General features: G+C 41.7%; 1 protein-coding gene across 2 annotated transcripts in view; it reads right to left on the bottom strand.

The window, feature by feature from the left end:
• LOC125307550 (carbohydrate sulfotransferase 8-like) overlaps positions 1 to 13,321 on the bottom strand; it is a 51,394-nt gene extending 38,073 nt beyond the window's left edge. Inside the window, exons 1-3 of one of the 2 annotated variants that reach the window (XM_048263583.1) lie at positions 13,288 to 13,321; positions 12,554 to 12,713; positions 5,958 to 6,152 (exon numbers count right to left, since the gene is read on the bottom strand). In XM_048263583.1, coding sequence (XP_048119540.1) covers positions 5,958 to 6,117 — 160 coding nt within the window. In that variant the 5' untranslated portion in view covers positions 6,118 to 6,152; positions 12,554 to 12,713; positions 13,288 to 13,321. The other variant, XM_048263584.1, reaches the window with a different exon arrangement.
• Between the last annotated feature and the right edge of the window lie 400 nt (positions 13,322 to 13,721).

Raw genomic sequence — 13,721 nt, 5'->3', positions numbered from 1 at the left:
AGATGAAATTGCTCACATACACAATACACTCCTTCATCCCAACCTCAAGTTTCTTGAGAAAATAAACAAATAGACAAAAAAGCAGGTCAAATTATTGTAACAGCTACAAAAATAGATGGCCATAGATATAAGTTATTGTGGGGGAAATGTCTTGGATGTGTATATTTTGTATATCTTCATTTACAGTATAATAATAAAATTGATTATTTCAATGTCCCCATTATGGAATTTGTTTTAGAACAGCATAGCCCAGTGACAGACAACTTAGATAATTAACTTTGATATGTTTGTATTACATTTTATTCAAATACAAAGACATTTTATGTGAGAGTTTCCCTAATGTATTTGTGCTAATTTCACATCTTGAGCCTGTTTCTGTTTATCTGGATGTTTTGCCTCATGCCACCCTTGAATTAATCAGTGCCTCACTAGTGCCACCCTTGTTAAAAATGTCTAGAATCGCCACTGCACTGTGCTTCAGGCATAGCGCTACCACTAATCTCTGACTGAAAGTGCACAGAACTTGTGCATTTCAGAGAGCTCTCTCGCGCTAGACAGTAATGTTTCATGTAGGGTTCATGTCATCTATCTATTTATCTATCTATCCTGTAACCAGGAATGAGGCCTCCCGTAGCCACAGGTTCACACACACACACACACACATTTCCACAGCCCTGCCTGGGCGAAACACTCTGGGGTGCAGGGCCCCCACACTCTGGGTCATCAGCCCAATTTAATTACATTATGTGGAAGCCAAATTAGACTCTGCAAACAGAGCTGGCTTAAAGGATTACTGGACCTCTTGTATGCGAAAGATCAAATTTCTACCTTCTAGCTGGAAACAATATGTCATTTTCTGGGGGGTGGGGTGGGTGGGGTTGGGGACTACTTTCCTGTTGAGAGCTGATGAGACAGGGGAGCTTGCTACAGGGGACATCTACAAAGATCCCGACAGGGGTGACATGTTCTTTTACAATAAGCTCCATGCACTTAAACTCCTCTTCAACCGGCTGGTTTTCCACACTTGTGGTGTGTTTAATCGAATAGATTGACACTGTGTATGGGCTCGGAGGAGCAGTAGTAACGTCACCGACTGACCCGAGTTCGATTCCGTGAACCCACCGCTGCAAGTCTTTATCGCTTTGGATACAAGTGTCTGCTAAATAGAAATTTAACTTTAAGTTTAACCTTACGTTGCTGCTGCTATTCCATGCATCTGACCACTGCTCAGCGATTCCTTGTTATCTTGACTCATGAGTAGCATGACAGGAACTTTGAGGTGAAACTCTCCACAGTGGGCCAAGATGGTCACCGAGTCCCCGGCATCAGGATGCCGTTTTTCGGCAGGATCAGGCAAGCGGTTTTGATTACGCTGGCGCGTATGACACGTCATTCTACACATCATTAAGCGTCAAGGACAGTTTTTGTATTTGAAGTCAAACACACACACACAAACACAAACAAGCACACACCCATACACACAGTGCGCGGAAGCAAAAGCAGTATCTGGGTGGATCACATGCTGTAGCTAAGTCTGTGCTGCCTCACACACACACCATCATTAGCAGGAGGGAAAGGGGATGAAGAGATGGATTAGTTCTTTGCAATTATGGACGGTAACGCAGGAACAATGTACGGCCAGGGTCTAGTCTGAATTTGCCACTGGGTCACTGGTTCTGCATCTACCTCTTGGTTGACACATACAAATACACACACATACACAGATACACACACACACACACACACACACACACACACACACACACACACACACACACACGCTCTCCATCTCTCTATCACACACAAATGTACACACACACACTCATATATAATAGGACAGGACAGGACAACTTTATTCTAACCCTCCCCTCTAAATGACATGATCGTCATCCAAGTAAGCATACGAACAGCAATACAGACAGTAGTGTAGAGAGCATGCTCTGAAGACTTGGGTCACACAGACCAAAGCACCCAAAGATTTGGGACGCGGACTCAACATGGCCCCCCTGGCGGTCACCAGTGGTGGAATGTACTTAAGTAAACTTTCCACGTATTTGTACTTTACTTAAGTAAAATTTATAGTGCATACTTTTGACTTTTACTTTGTTATATTTTACAGCAATTATCTGTATTTTTACTCCGCTGCATTTCTATAACACCATCGTTCCTTTTTACGATACATTTTATCAGTTTTTTTTTTCTCTCTGACAAACATGTTTGTTTTACCAGGGGGCGGGGTTGCTACCAAAGATTCTGGAGCGCTACGTGCATTCTTAGAAACATAAGCATTATAGTCTAGACCAGGCAAAGCGTGAGCTTGTAGCCATCTGCATTCGGTAGGCTATATTCACCAGACCCATGGCTACACTGTACATGCAACTGTGTTCTGTGCCTTTCTCTGTCTGTTATCTGCAGCGTTAGGGCCTCCTCTCCGACGCGTCTGATCATTTGCGGCACAAATGAATGGCAGACTATTAATGAACCGGTGGCCGGAAAAAACGTAACATTTTCCAGATTAGGAAATATTCCTTAATTGTGTGTGATCAAATAAAGATGCATAGCCTACAATTGGGGGGTAGTAATGTGAGCGCTCATTCAATGTCTATGCGTCTACGCAAGTGAAACTGAACCTAATCATAAAGACACCTTTCTCAGCAACTTTTCTGTTCAATCAGCATAATTGGCATTACAATCCTTCCCTTGTCCACCCCGTTAAACTTCAGGCTCACCCTAGTCACCCTAGTAAATAACCAGAATTACAGTCTCTAGAATTGTAGGTCAGAATGTAAACTGGACCACAGATGGTAAGCACAATTGCATTAGCTTAAAACTATCTAGTCGAGTATAATCTAAAACTAGCTTAATTAAAATGCCACAGCCCATACTGATTCTTCCTTTTAGAATATAGATATTAAGAGAATAAATCATTATGCAAATACTTTTACTTTTAATACTTAAAGTACATTTAAAAGCAGGTACTTTTTACTTTTACTTAAGTAGGGTTGTCATTATGGTACTTTTACTTTTACTAAAGTAAATATTTCTCTGTGTATTTGTACTTTTACTTAAGTACTGAGTTTCAGTACTTCCTCCATCACTGGCGGTCACTGCAGTCCATAAGTTTCTGTCTGTATACAACCAGCAGAGGCACAACAACAGGTCAAAGTTTGTGCCCTCAATTTACTGCAGCTGCTGCAACTCCATTCATCGGAATCTGCCGCCTCTGGGATATTCCTACCGTCACACCACTCCACAAAACAAGTCTTTTGAGGAGAGATCATGAAAAAATTGTGGGCTGTGAAAAGAAAATGCGGCTTCATACACTACTACTGCGAGGACTTATCTCAGCACAGGGGGAACCGGGCACTTTCCTGAGGCCAAACAAATCGGATGAACACTGGAGTGAAGGAAATAGAAACAGACATCCACTTAACTCCACACTATAGCTTTATGGGACAGATAGGAGGAAAATAAGAAATCACTGAGAGAGAATGGAATGCTTCAGCAAGCAAGACACAAAACAAACAACCAACCAAGCAAACAACAACAACAACAACAACAACAACAACAACAACAACAACAACAACAAAAACCTAGTGCACAATGATTTGATGCAGCAAACTTTTGCCATCTTGTTTCATTTCCAAGACTATAAAGACATCAGGTGAAGACTTTTGCTAGCATACTGAACTGTGTTTTAAAATATCTACACTAATGTAAAAGAACAGCATTGACAGATTTACTACAGATAAATGACGAACAAATCAGTTATTGAGACTGTAACACTTTACAAACAGAAGCAACAACAATGCAAACATGCATTACGCTGTGCAGCACTGCATGAAGTTGAATGAGCCTGCTGCTTTGTATGTACTTTTGCTTCTTGGTCGGTTTTGACCAAGACAGGGTTACGCTGGCAAGGCTCAGGTAGGGAACTCATTGGTTAATGCCAAATGAACTGAAAGAAATCTATTCAATTCAAACAGTAGCCCTAGTCCAGCCTCCATGGAATTTTCCTGGAAACTACTTTCTCAGACTGCTTGTGTGCCTTTGAAAATGTTCACGATGAACTGAAGGTAAACAAAAAACTTCTTTCTCTGCATTTGTGCAGTCACTTTCTTTGACCTTTCACATGTTAATGTTTTTTTTGGAATGTGTGAACAAAGGTTGGTTACCTACCTTTCAAGCCATTCTAGCGTGGTATAGAAAGCCTGCTGGAAGACTCAGCTCGATTTGTGCCAGTTCTCATTCATATTCAACAAGCTAAGCTGCTTGACTCTGATTGGCTAACAGCTAGTCGGTTTTGGCCATAACATGACAGCTGTTATCAACTAATTTTAGCTTCATGGCATGAACTTAGCTTGGCTAGTGAGTGCTAGCATTGTCCAAATGGGCATAAAACCTGCTAGGCTAATGAGTGCATTAAACCTGTATAACATTTCACTTCCTTGAGTTGACAATAGCGTTTTACTTATGGACTGGGCATTGGTCATAGACTGCCGCAATGGTAGCTGTTATCAACTAATTTTAGCTTCATGGCATGAACTTAGCTTGGCTAGGGAGTGCTAGCATTGTTCAAAAAAATAAATTGAAGCCATTTGATCCTCAACTCTGGGTTCTTGGGCAACATACATTGTTGAAGTTCTATTTGTGCATAGCGCACAAGCCCATTGACGTTAAACTATCCTTGCATACAAAACCTGTCACTGAGCTAGATGAATTCTGTGGGCGTGGTCTCAACTGGATGAGCTCATGAATAATAATGAGCTCATTAAATTCCACGTCAGACTGAGGAGCTTTTGTAATTGGTCTGATTTCTCCGCCATTTTCTTTTCAGTGGCTAGGGTTGAAAGAGGAGGTAGCAGTTCATTTTCACATTCACGACATAACACAAACACATATGGACCTAACATATTAAAAAAAATACAAGTAAAAACGGTTTTGTGTGGCAGGGCACCTTTAAAGGATCATCAATTTAGTTTTGACAATTATGTAATGAGACCCACCATAGATTTGGACAATGATGTAATGAGACCCACCCATTTTTTTTTTTTTTTTTTTTTTTTTTTTGGGGGTAATTATCAGAGGTGGAAAACTCAATTAGACAGGGTTCCCAATCTTTCCTCAATGTCAAATTCAAGGACTTTCTAGGTCCTTGTCCCTCAGTTCGTAATACAATAGTTAGCATTTGTCCAAGCAGATGATTCAGGACACATTGCCAATCTTGCTTGAGTGTTATTTTATTGATGATAATTTTGTCTGGTTTACACCGATTAAGCCATGTAATGGGGAAACCATATGATGGGCCCTTGAGAGACCTGAGGAGCCCCTACAGTACATGTAGGGGCTACAGTACACAGTTTAATGTTTGGAGGTAAGAAAGAAGAGATTCAAGGGGCGAAAACATTTTGAAAATACTGGCTAAAATACTGTTTTCATGCAGTTTCAGATAGAAAAATATCATATTGTTTGAATATTAGAAAACACAATTCAACTACACTTAGTCCATCATGCACCAATCAGTAGCCTACATGCTGATTCCACACAGTACTACCATTGAGGATATAATGTCAGGGAACTAAATGAGACTTTTTGCCTTGTTACTCTCTATTCAACGCATCAGTAAAATCTATGAGGGGGAAACAATTTTGATCTTAACTACAAATTATCGGCTGCATTTATTTAGGTTTGGTACAACTGAAGCACTCCTCTTCAGCTGCTTGTTGACAGCAATGTTTTCATTTCTCTCCTCTGAGATGGGCGAGTCAGTGACGTGCCAAGGGGAGCTCGGCCGGGGCTGGTTTTAACCCCCTTAGTTCACATGCCTGCTTCCCATGTCCAAAGATACATATTTTGAGTCTGTGTTATTCTCAACCCAGGTCACATGGGCTACAACTGCTACACGAGCTACAACTACCTCCAAGCGTGACGACAGCACACACTCCCCTCCCACTCACCTGGTCCCAGCTGGACCATCTCGGAGAGGTCCTCCAGGTGGATGAAAAGCACCAGGCCCCCCGCGCCGAACAGCAGTAGAAACCAGAAGCAGCAGGGCAGACCAGAGATCAGCGAGCGCATCCTCCGCCGGGCCCGTAGGAACATCTCCGTCCAACACATGTTGTTGATCTCCTAGCCACACTTCACCTGCTCGCCTGCATAGGGGAGAGAGGGAAGGCTCTTAGTGGATGAGCATGATCACACACTGCTAGTCAACCTCATATGATAGATTTTACAGATGAGTGTGCATATACAAGTGTACATTCTACCTATTCATACATCTATATAGCCTCTATACACACACATCTATACACACACACACACACACAGTGATCTATCTCTAACGTAAGCTGTATCTGAGGCATCACTACATCAGACATCTCTCTATGCGGATCAAACTGAGGGGCCTCTCATCTCCCGACATGGCTCTGAGATGAGACCTGACAGGCTCTTCATGGTGCCTTTCCTCGTCACACCGCAAATGAACACAGAAAGCTCAGGTCTACAAGGAAAGCACTCCTTAAAATGGGGAGTGAGAGGCAGACAGTTTAGCCCTTGCCAGATGTAATAACATTTCCAAACTGTTTTATACAATGACATGGTACGGTGTGTTCCATTGTGTACTTTATGGTAAATTCTTATTCCAAAAGCTACAGCACTTCCCCCAATGCTAGGCATCCTCTGTGAAATAAAAACTTTTTTGTAGAATACAAAATACAGTACATATAATATACTGATAGATATATGATGGTAATATCATCCAACAGCAAAAACATTTCCCAGTCATCATATTAGGGGCAGACTAGGAAATTCAGATTTGAAAAATATCTCTTACAAATACATACATAAGCCTAAATATTTATTTTATGGGAGGGAACAGGCTTTTCGTTCAATGTCTGTAAATAATAAAATGACAAAAATACAAGACAGATAAATGTACTCTGGAAGCAAAAATAACCTCCAGACTTTGGCTTTTCAAGAAATCTCTACGTGTAGGGAGTAATAGGGGTAAGATGAGCCAAATTTAGACATGTATTTTTTGACAAATCGTATAAATCTTCACATCAAATTTATTTATCTCAGTTAAAAAAAAAAAGTTCTATTAGATTATGTGGATGAATTAGTAAGGTATAAAGACATTAGCTTTGTGTTACTAGATTTAGTTAATCTTATCCCCCCCTTTTACATGAGGGTCGTTACGTCAGACACAGGAGGAGATCGGAGGCAGGTAAGTATCGTGAAGTTGAAGGTCTTTAATTCTCTCCGCAAACTTGGACAAAACCAAGGAGATTTCAGCAAACAAAAACAAAAACGCACACAAACAAAGATCGCTCTGGAGCAACAGAGAAACAAGGCGTCTTCCAACGAGGCCAAACAAAGAATGCAAGTTTGGGTCCAACTTAAATAGCTTGGCTAACGAGGATTCAGTTCAGCTGGGGAGTGGCCTTCAGGTGTGGAGGATAATTAGAACACAGATGAGGGTAAGTGGACCATGGAACCAATTAGAAAACAGGGGAATTGGATCTGATTGATGATTGCTGTTGTGGTTGCTGTGATGAGGTGAGCAAGGGGTTTCGTGGAGTCGTGACAAGGGTAAATGTGTTTCATAATGTGTTACATGAGGGTAAATGTATTTCATATTAGGCATAGCACAATTATTCACTTAAATCAGGAGAAATGGCAAAGCATCTTCAGGTTTCAGAGCTGCACACAAATGAGTATATATATATATATACTATTAACACCAATAACATTAACATAATGGGGAGATGTAATGTAAATTTAATATCATTTAATGTAAAGTATACTTTACAATATGCTAGTAGTAGTAACAATAGCTAGTAATGGTTTACTCAGGTGGCTCAACTTTCTCCTTACCAATGGAGTATGACCTTGCTGCACCTGTTCGCCAGAAACCTGAAATTTTGTGAAGGGCGCCATTTGAGCGAACCTGTCATATTGTTACACTCGAGTGACGCGACAGACTAGCAGCAAGTGACAGATAAAATGGGACTGACTGAGGTAATTTGCAAATATGGAAGACTCATTTATACGAAAAATGTAGGTACAGATTATGTATCTGATTATGTGAGGTGAAAACATATAACATACTTAAGGTTTCTCATTAGATTAATGAGAAATAAAAGCTAAATCTATTGCCTTTACAGTGTTCCTCACTGTACAGTATAAAGCCATGCTTTAGTCTCACCCTGTATCACAAGAGGCTGAACCGTCCTCATTGCATATGCCAATCGCTTCAACAAGACTTAAGACTTTTAATTCAATCATGAGAAAAATAAAAGTACTGGTGAACCTGGTTTTGTTCTTTGCTGTTTCTTGTTGCCTAGGGAGGGTGCCCGGTGATATCCCTTAAGCAATTCTCTATATTCAGCTCTAAAATCACCCAAAAACCATAAAAACGCCAATTTCATTACCCTTTTGGAAGGACAGCATGATATGTAAACCATTTTTTTTTTTTCTTGCAGCATTATGCCACATTGTGACCAACTTACAAGTGTTAGATCCAACCTTTTTGTTTTACCATCCCCTCGGGACATGTCGGAAAGTGGCTCCCACACACAGCTGCGTGCATCGCGTTGCTGGAGACGCATCCCATTCACTCTACATGGGCTCACATGATCCGTTGCCGTACTGAATTGTGGGTCCGTTGCGTCGCGTTTCTCCCGCCGCTCGCGTTGAGGAGTTCAGCTGTTGCTGCACTGACAGACGGCACCGGCCAATCAAGCCAATCTACTTACGGCACCAACCAATCACACTACGGTTTTACTTCAAGTCATTTGCATAGCTACCGTCGGGAACACCCACTGGCATGCGTTGACGGAACGCAGCTGTGTGTGGGATAGAGTGCGGATCGGGCCGCAAATTTCTGTCCGAACTTGGCCCGCGTCCGACAGAGTTGCGTCCGAACCCGACAGGCATTTTCATTTTTGTCCGAACCCGACCCGAGCCCGACGCAGATGATGCCTCAGTTATTCCCATGCTAGTGATTAAACGTTCACGTTTGTGGATAGCCTGTCTTTTTAGCCCATTAAACGGAACACACAACAAATTGTCTACAAAATCAGATAAGCGTGCACGCACGCAGGTCACACACAGCGCACATTAACAAAAGAGGCCCAAGCAAGCATAGCCTATTGAAATAGAATTCTTGTCTTACCCTTGACGAAAAGTCTTAAAAATGAACTGCAACAGTCGTTGAAACTACAGTGCCTCTGTCACTGATCCATATGCAGCATCGACGTTAATTGGGGCAACTCGAGGAAATCCTCATCCAGTTGAACGAGACGACCTTATAGCCTACCGGTAGCCTACATGTATGTCTTTACCACAGTATGCAACGCAAATAATCTTAATCTCCTGATAGGCTAACAACTTTTTTTAACGTCACCCAAGACTGTGCTTATGTGCATATGTGCGAAATGTGCATAACCATTTGTTTATGTAGTCGTGACAACGCGTGTGCATTTCAGACGGCATGCCTGATAAACAATCCGATAAACGATAAACAAATCTTGCACACAGGAAGAAAGCTATTAGGTCTTTTTTACATTTTACTTTATTCTCAAAAAACAAACGTTTGCATCATGTAAAGCAGACCTGTTGGTTACCCAACATAATAAGGAATTTAAATGTAAAGCTTCCAATGCATATCGCCCCCATGTGTCCGAACCCGACCACAATTTCTAAATATTTGGTCGGGTAGCCACACTCTAGTGTGGGAGCCGTTAGTAAAGAAAGTAGCCTAATTTTGCAAAATGTGATGACGGCACACAAACTTGGGCAAAAACGTTTAGTATACACGTGTGGTGATAGCCTACAGTTAATGTGAATCGCTGACTATAACCAAAGTAAAGGAGAAGATTTGCACCAAATAGGGCTAAAGGCTGTGGTTGTGTTTCTACAACAAGTTTAACAACATTTCTGTCATGTTGTTAAACTTTATGAGAGTAAGTAAACATAGCCTATTTGATGACCATCAAACATGACATAGGCTTAAAAGTAGAGGTAGCACAGGAATGTAATGTGAAGGATATAAAAAGAGGGAATTCATGTTTTATTTCATACAGTCTGGTATTATCCCAGAAATGTGATTTAAATATGATGTAAACCTCATAATTATGAAGACCTCAGTCTGACTATAAACAAATTGCAGTCACTCATCATCTTTACTTTAAACATCAACTTTAAAGTCCACATCAGACATGCGACCATGAAGTTCATAGTAATGGGAGTTCATAGTCAAGTTATGATATTCATGGTCGAACTGTAAAGGCAATGGTAGAACTATAAGAAATTTATGTTGAACTGTACATTTCATTGTTTTACTGTGACATTTTACAGTACACATTTTTTCCTGGGCACACACACACACAAGCCCACCGATACCAAAATCTCCCCCTGATTCCCCCCCCATTAATAACGAACACACAGTATCATGCTGTAGCAACACTTCATAAACTGAACCCAAACATTTAGATTTGGACCTATAGGTTATTATAATCACAATAACACGGGGTCCGGGGTCTCCTTTTTTTTTTTATTATTCTGGTTGCTAATCACACCATTTTAAAGTGATTTGAGAGGGACAGGATTCAGGGATAGGCTACTAAAGACAGGCTCATCTTCTGTCTGTCTCGCGTCATGTTACCCCATGCATTAAACCACATGTCACTGCTTGACTAAATGAAAAATATAGGCTACTGAACATGCATGGAGATGGTCATAGTTGACAGAAATTACGATTTGTGCCAACATGTAGAAACACAACCACAGCCTTTAGACTTATTTGGTGCAAATCTTCTCCTTTATTTTGGTTATAGTCAGCGATTCACATTAACTGTAAGCTATCACCACAAGTGTATACTAAACGGTTTTGCCCAAGTTTGTGTGCCGTCATCACATTTTGCAAAATTAGGCTACCTTCGTTACTAACCTACCAGTTGATACTTTTTATGTGCATCGACTCGCAAATGATTGTGCCTCTAATGTAACACTCGGTGGAGAGACTTCCACTTTCCAAGTTTCACTTTCACTGTCATTGTGAGCTAAAAGGCTACTATATGGGAAATACTTTGAAGTTCCTTTTGAGTCCAAACATGAATAGGTTTTCTTTAACCTGTGCTACACTTTTCCACCAAGTTGTGCTAAAATTGTAGGCTACACGGAGTTGTTTTTATGTTGACAGACAAACCGCACTACAGTAGCCTACATGGTGCAGTAAATGGAAGCTCTTCGTAGTGCGTGCAACTAACGTCTATAAAAACAATATATTTATGGAATAAAACTAGACACCTCTGATTGCTGTTTACGGTTAAACTGTGATGATATGAACACCAGCCAGCGGAGGGCACTTATATAGCCTAGGCTACCATGCATGGACTCGTAGGCTATTTCCCCACAAACCAAGTGGCTGCTTGGACAAATCCACTTGAGGGGTGGGGCAGGGGGGCGCGATCGTAACACAGACTGAACCTGTCATGAAGAGGCCAAAATGATTGACCTGTCACCCCCCAACCCAAATGGATGTGTAGCACCCCTCTACTCTACTTAATAATAAATTGCACTTTAAAGTAAAAGAAGGTGCTTCTATGAGTTACTGTTAAGTTTAGGCCAGTTCTAGGTTCGGCATTAAGGAGGGAGTAAATTGACAAGGACACCAGTATGTAAAATGTTACAAATAAATAATGCAGGTTTATTAAATGCAAGAATATCTTTTCTCTATGAGAAAAGAAGAGGAAATATTAGTAAATAGAAAATAAATAGTAAATAAATACAAAACCCTATAAAATAATAAAAGAGCTCTTAAAAATGCAAAGTATCAAATCAATAGTTAAAAACTCAAATGTCCAAAAGAAAAGAAATACCCAGGTAAGGTGGTGTGAGTGTACAATGCCAGTGTATGTGTGAAGGCTTATCTGTATCCAGGGAACAGATCCAAGGGGTTGGTTATCCAGTATGAAAGGGCAGTTCAAGGGGTTGGTTATCAAGTATGAAAGGGCAGTTCAAGGGGTTGGTTATCCAGTATGAAAGGGTAGAACAGTTCAATCGATCCAAGGGGACTGACTCGCCATCCAGTGTTCCAGTGTACATAAAAAACCAATCTGCATACAGCAGTTTGAGAATACAATTAAGGATATATATTCAATATCAAAGTCGTAAGATATCATTAAATTCCAATTGAACTACAATTCCAGTTCAATTAAGTCCTATTAACTTAGCTAGGCACAAACTACGACGTTAGCGTCGCTGGTAATGAGAGAGAAGCGGTGCCGTTCTCACTCACTCACTCACTCACACACACACACACACACACACACACACACACACACACACACACACACACACACACACACACACACACACACACACACACACACACACACACACAGGCTACTACTGTGCGCGCTCCTCTAAACATTCTAATATTAACGTCTCCTATCTCTTAGGAGTTCGTTACTACTGTGGTGAACTGAGGGGGCAATGCCTGGAGATAATGAGGGAGCGTTTGATGCCTAATTGCCCTAATTGGACTCACCTGGGTAGGAGACAATATGAGCATGCAGAGGAGCAACGTGCGGGAGAGAGAGTCCGAGGTTGATCTGGAGCGTCCAGGCGAAACGCTGGGGGAGCGTTGGTCAAAACCGGGTACGAATTGTGCTGGTCGCGGTCAGTAGGATCGCCGCCAGTGAAGATAGCTGTAGGGGGGGAGGAAACCTTAGTATACTCGCGACTGGCGGGCGAGTTGGACTACTGGACTCGTGAGCCCCTGCACGAACTCCTCAGAACTTTCATACTGGAATTACAGACTAGAACTTTCACACTGGAACTACATACTGGAACTTACACACGGGAATTTACATACTGGAACCTCGCTGGCCACCTGAAAGTTCGATTCGCTGTCCCTTGCCATCAGGCCCCCAGGGGAGGGTCTCAGGGAGCAGGGAAGTCTCCCTTTTATTAACTCTCTAATTTGACTAATATGTATCCGTGTCTGTTTTTATAATTGAAAGTCGGGTAGCTTTTGTGCAACATAATTTATTAGTGACAGGGTTGCGGGCAACCTTTTATTGAGAACACTGGAAAGGTGTGCTGTGATACCCGAATGGAGATGTTTTCCTCTTTGTGGTGTTTATGAATTGCTGTGTTTTATTGGATTGCTGTTTTGCACGGATTGGGAGTGAGGATCCCCCAAATCATGTCAGTTGATTAATTATAATGTCCGGAGCTGCCTGGCTGTGCTTGTGGAAATAAATAAAGCTACTTTTGTACCGTCCGTGGTGGTGTGGGGTCTACACATTCTCCGAGTTGTCTACCTGGGGGAAGGGACAAAGGGGGTCGCTAGAGGGGGACCTTTTCCGACCCAGCAGATTTATTACACAGGTGGCAGCGGTGGGATCATGTCTGACTCAGAGAGCGTAGAACCATCGGTACCATCGGGCAGTAATCCAGCAACACGAACATCTCGCCCAGTGTTCATGCCTGAAACTTTCACGGGTACTAGCGGGGAGTGGTCCGACTAAAACACCCGGGCGAAGCCGCTGAGGTGAATGGGTGGGATGACGCTTTAAAAAATGAAGTTTATGTCCTCCTGTTGTCGGGCCGCTAGAGAGCTGTATTCAGGGTTACACTCCACTGCCCGTAATGACTATGTGAGTTTAAAAAGAAGCACTGGGTAGATGCTTGGAACCGTTACCAATAGCTTA

Source organism: Alosa alosa, chromosome 14 (genome assembly GCF_017589495.1).
Source record: "Alosa alosa isolate M-15738 ecotype Scorff River chromosome 14, AALO_Geno_1.1, whole genome shotgun sequence".
Lineage (NCBI taxonomy): Eukaryota > Metazoa > Chordata > Actinopteri > Clupeiformes > Clupeidae > Alosa > Alosa alosa.
Note: the sequence above shows the minus strand (reverse complement) of the source record. Positions and strands in the feature narration are given on the sequence as shown.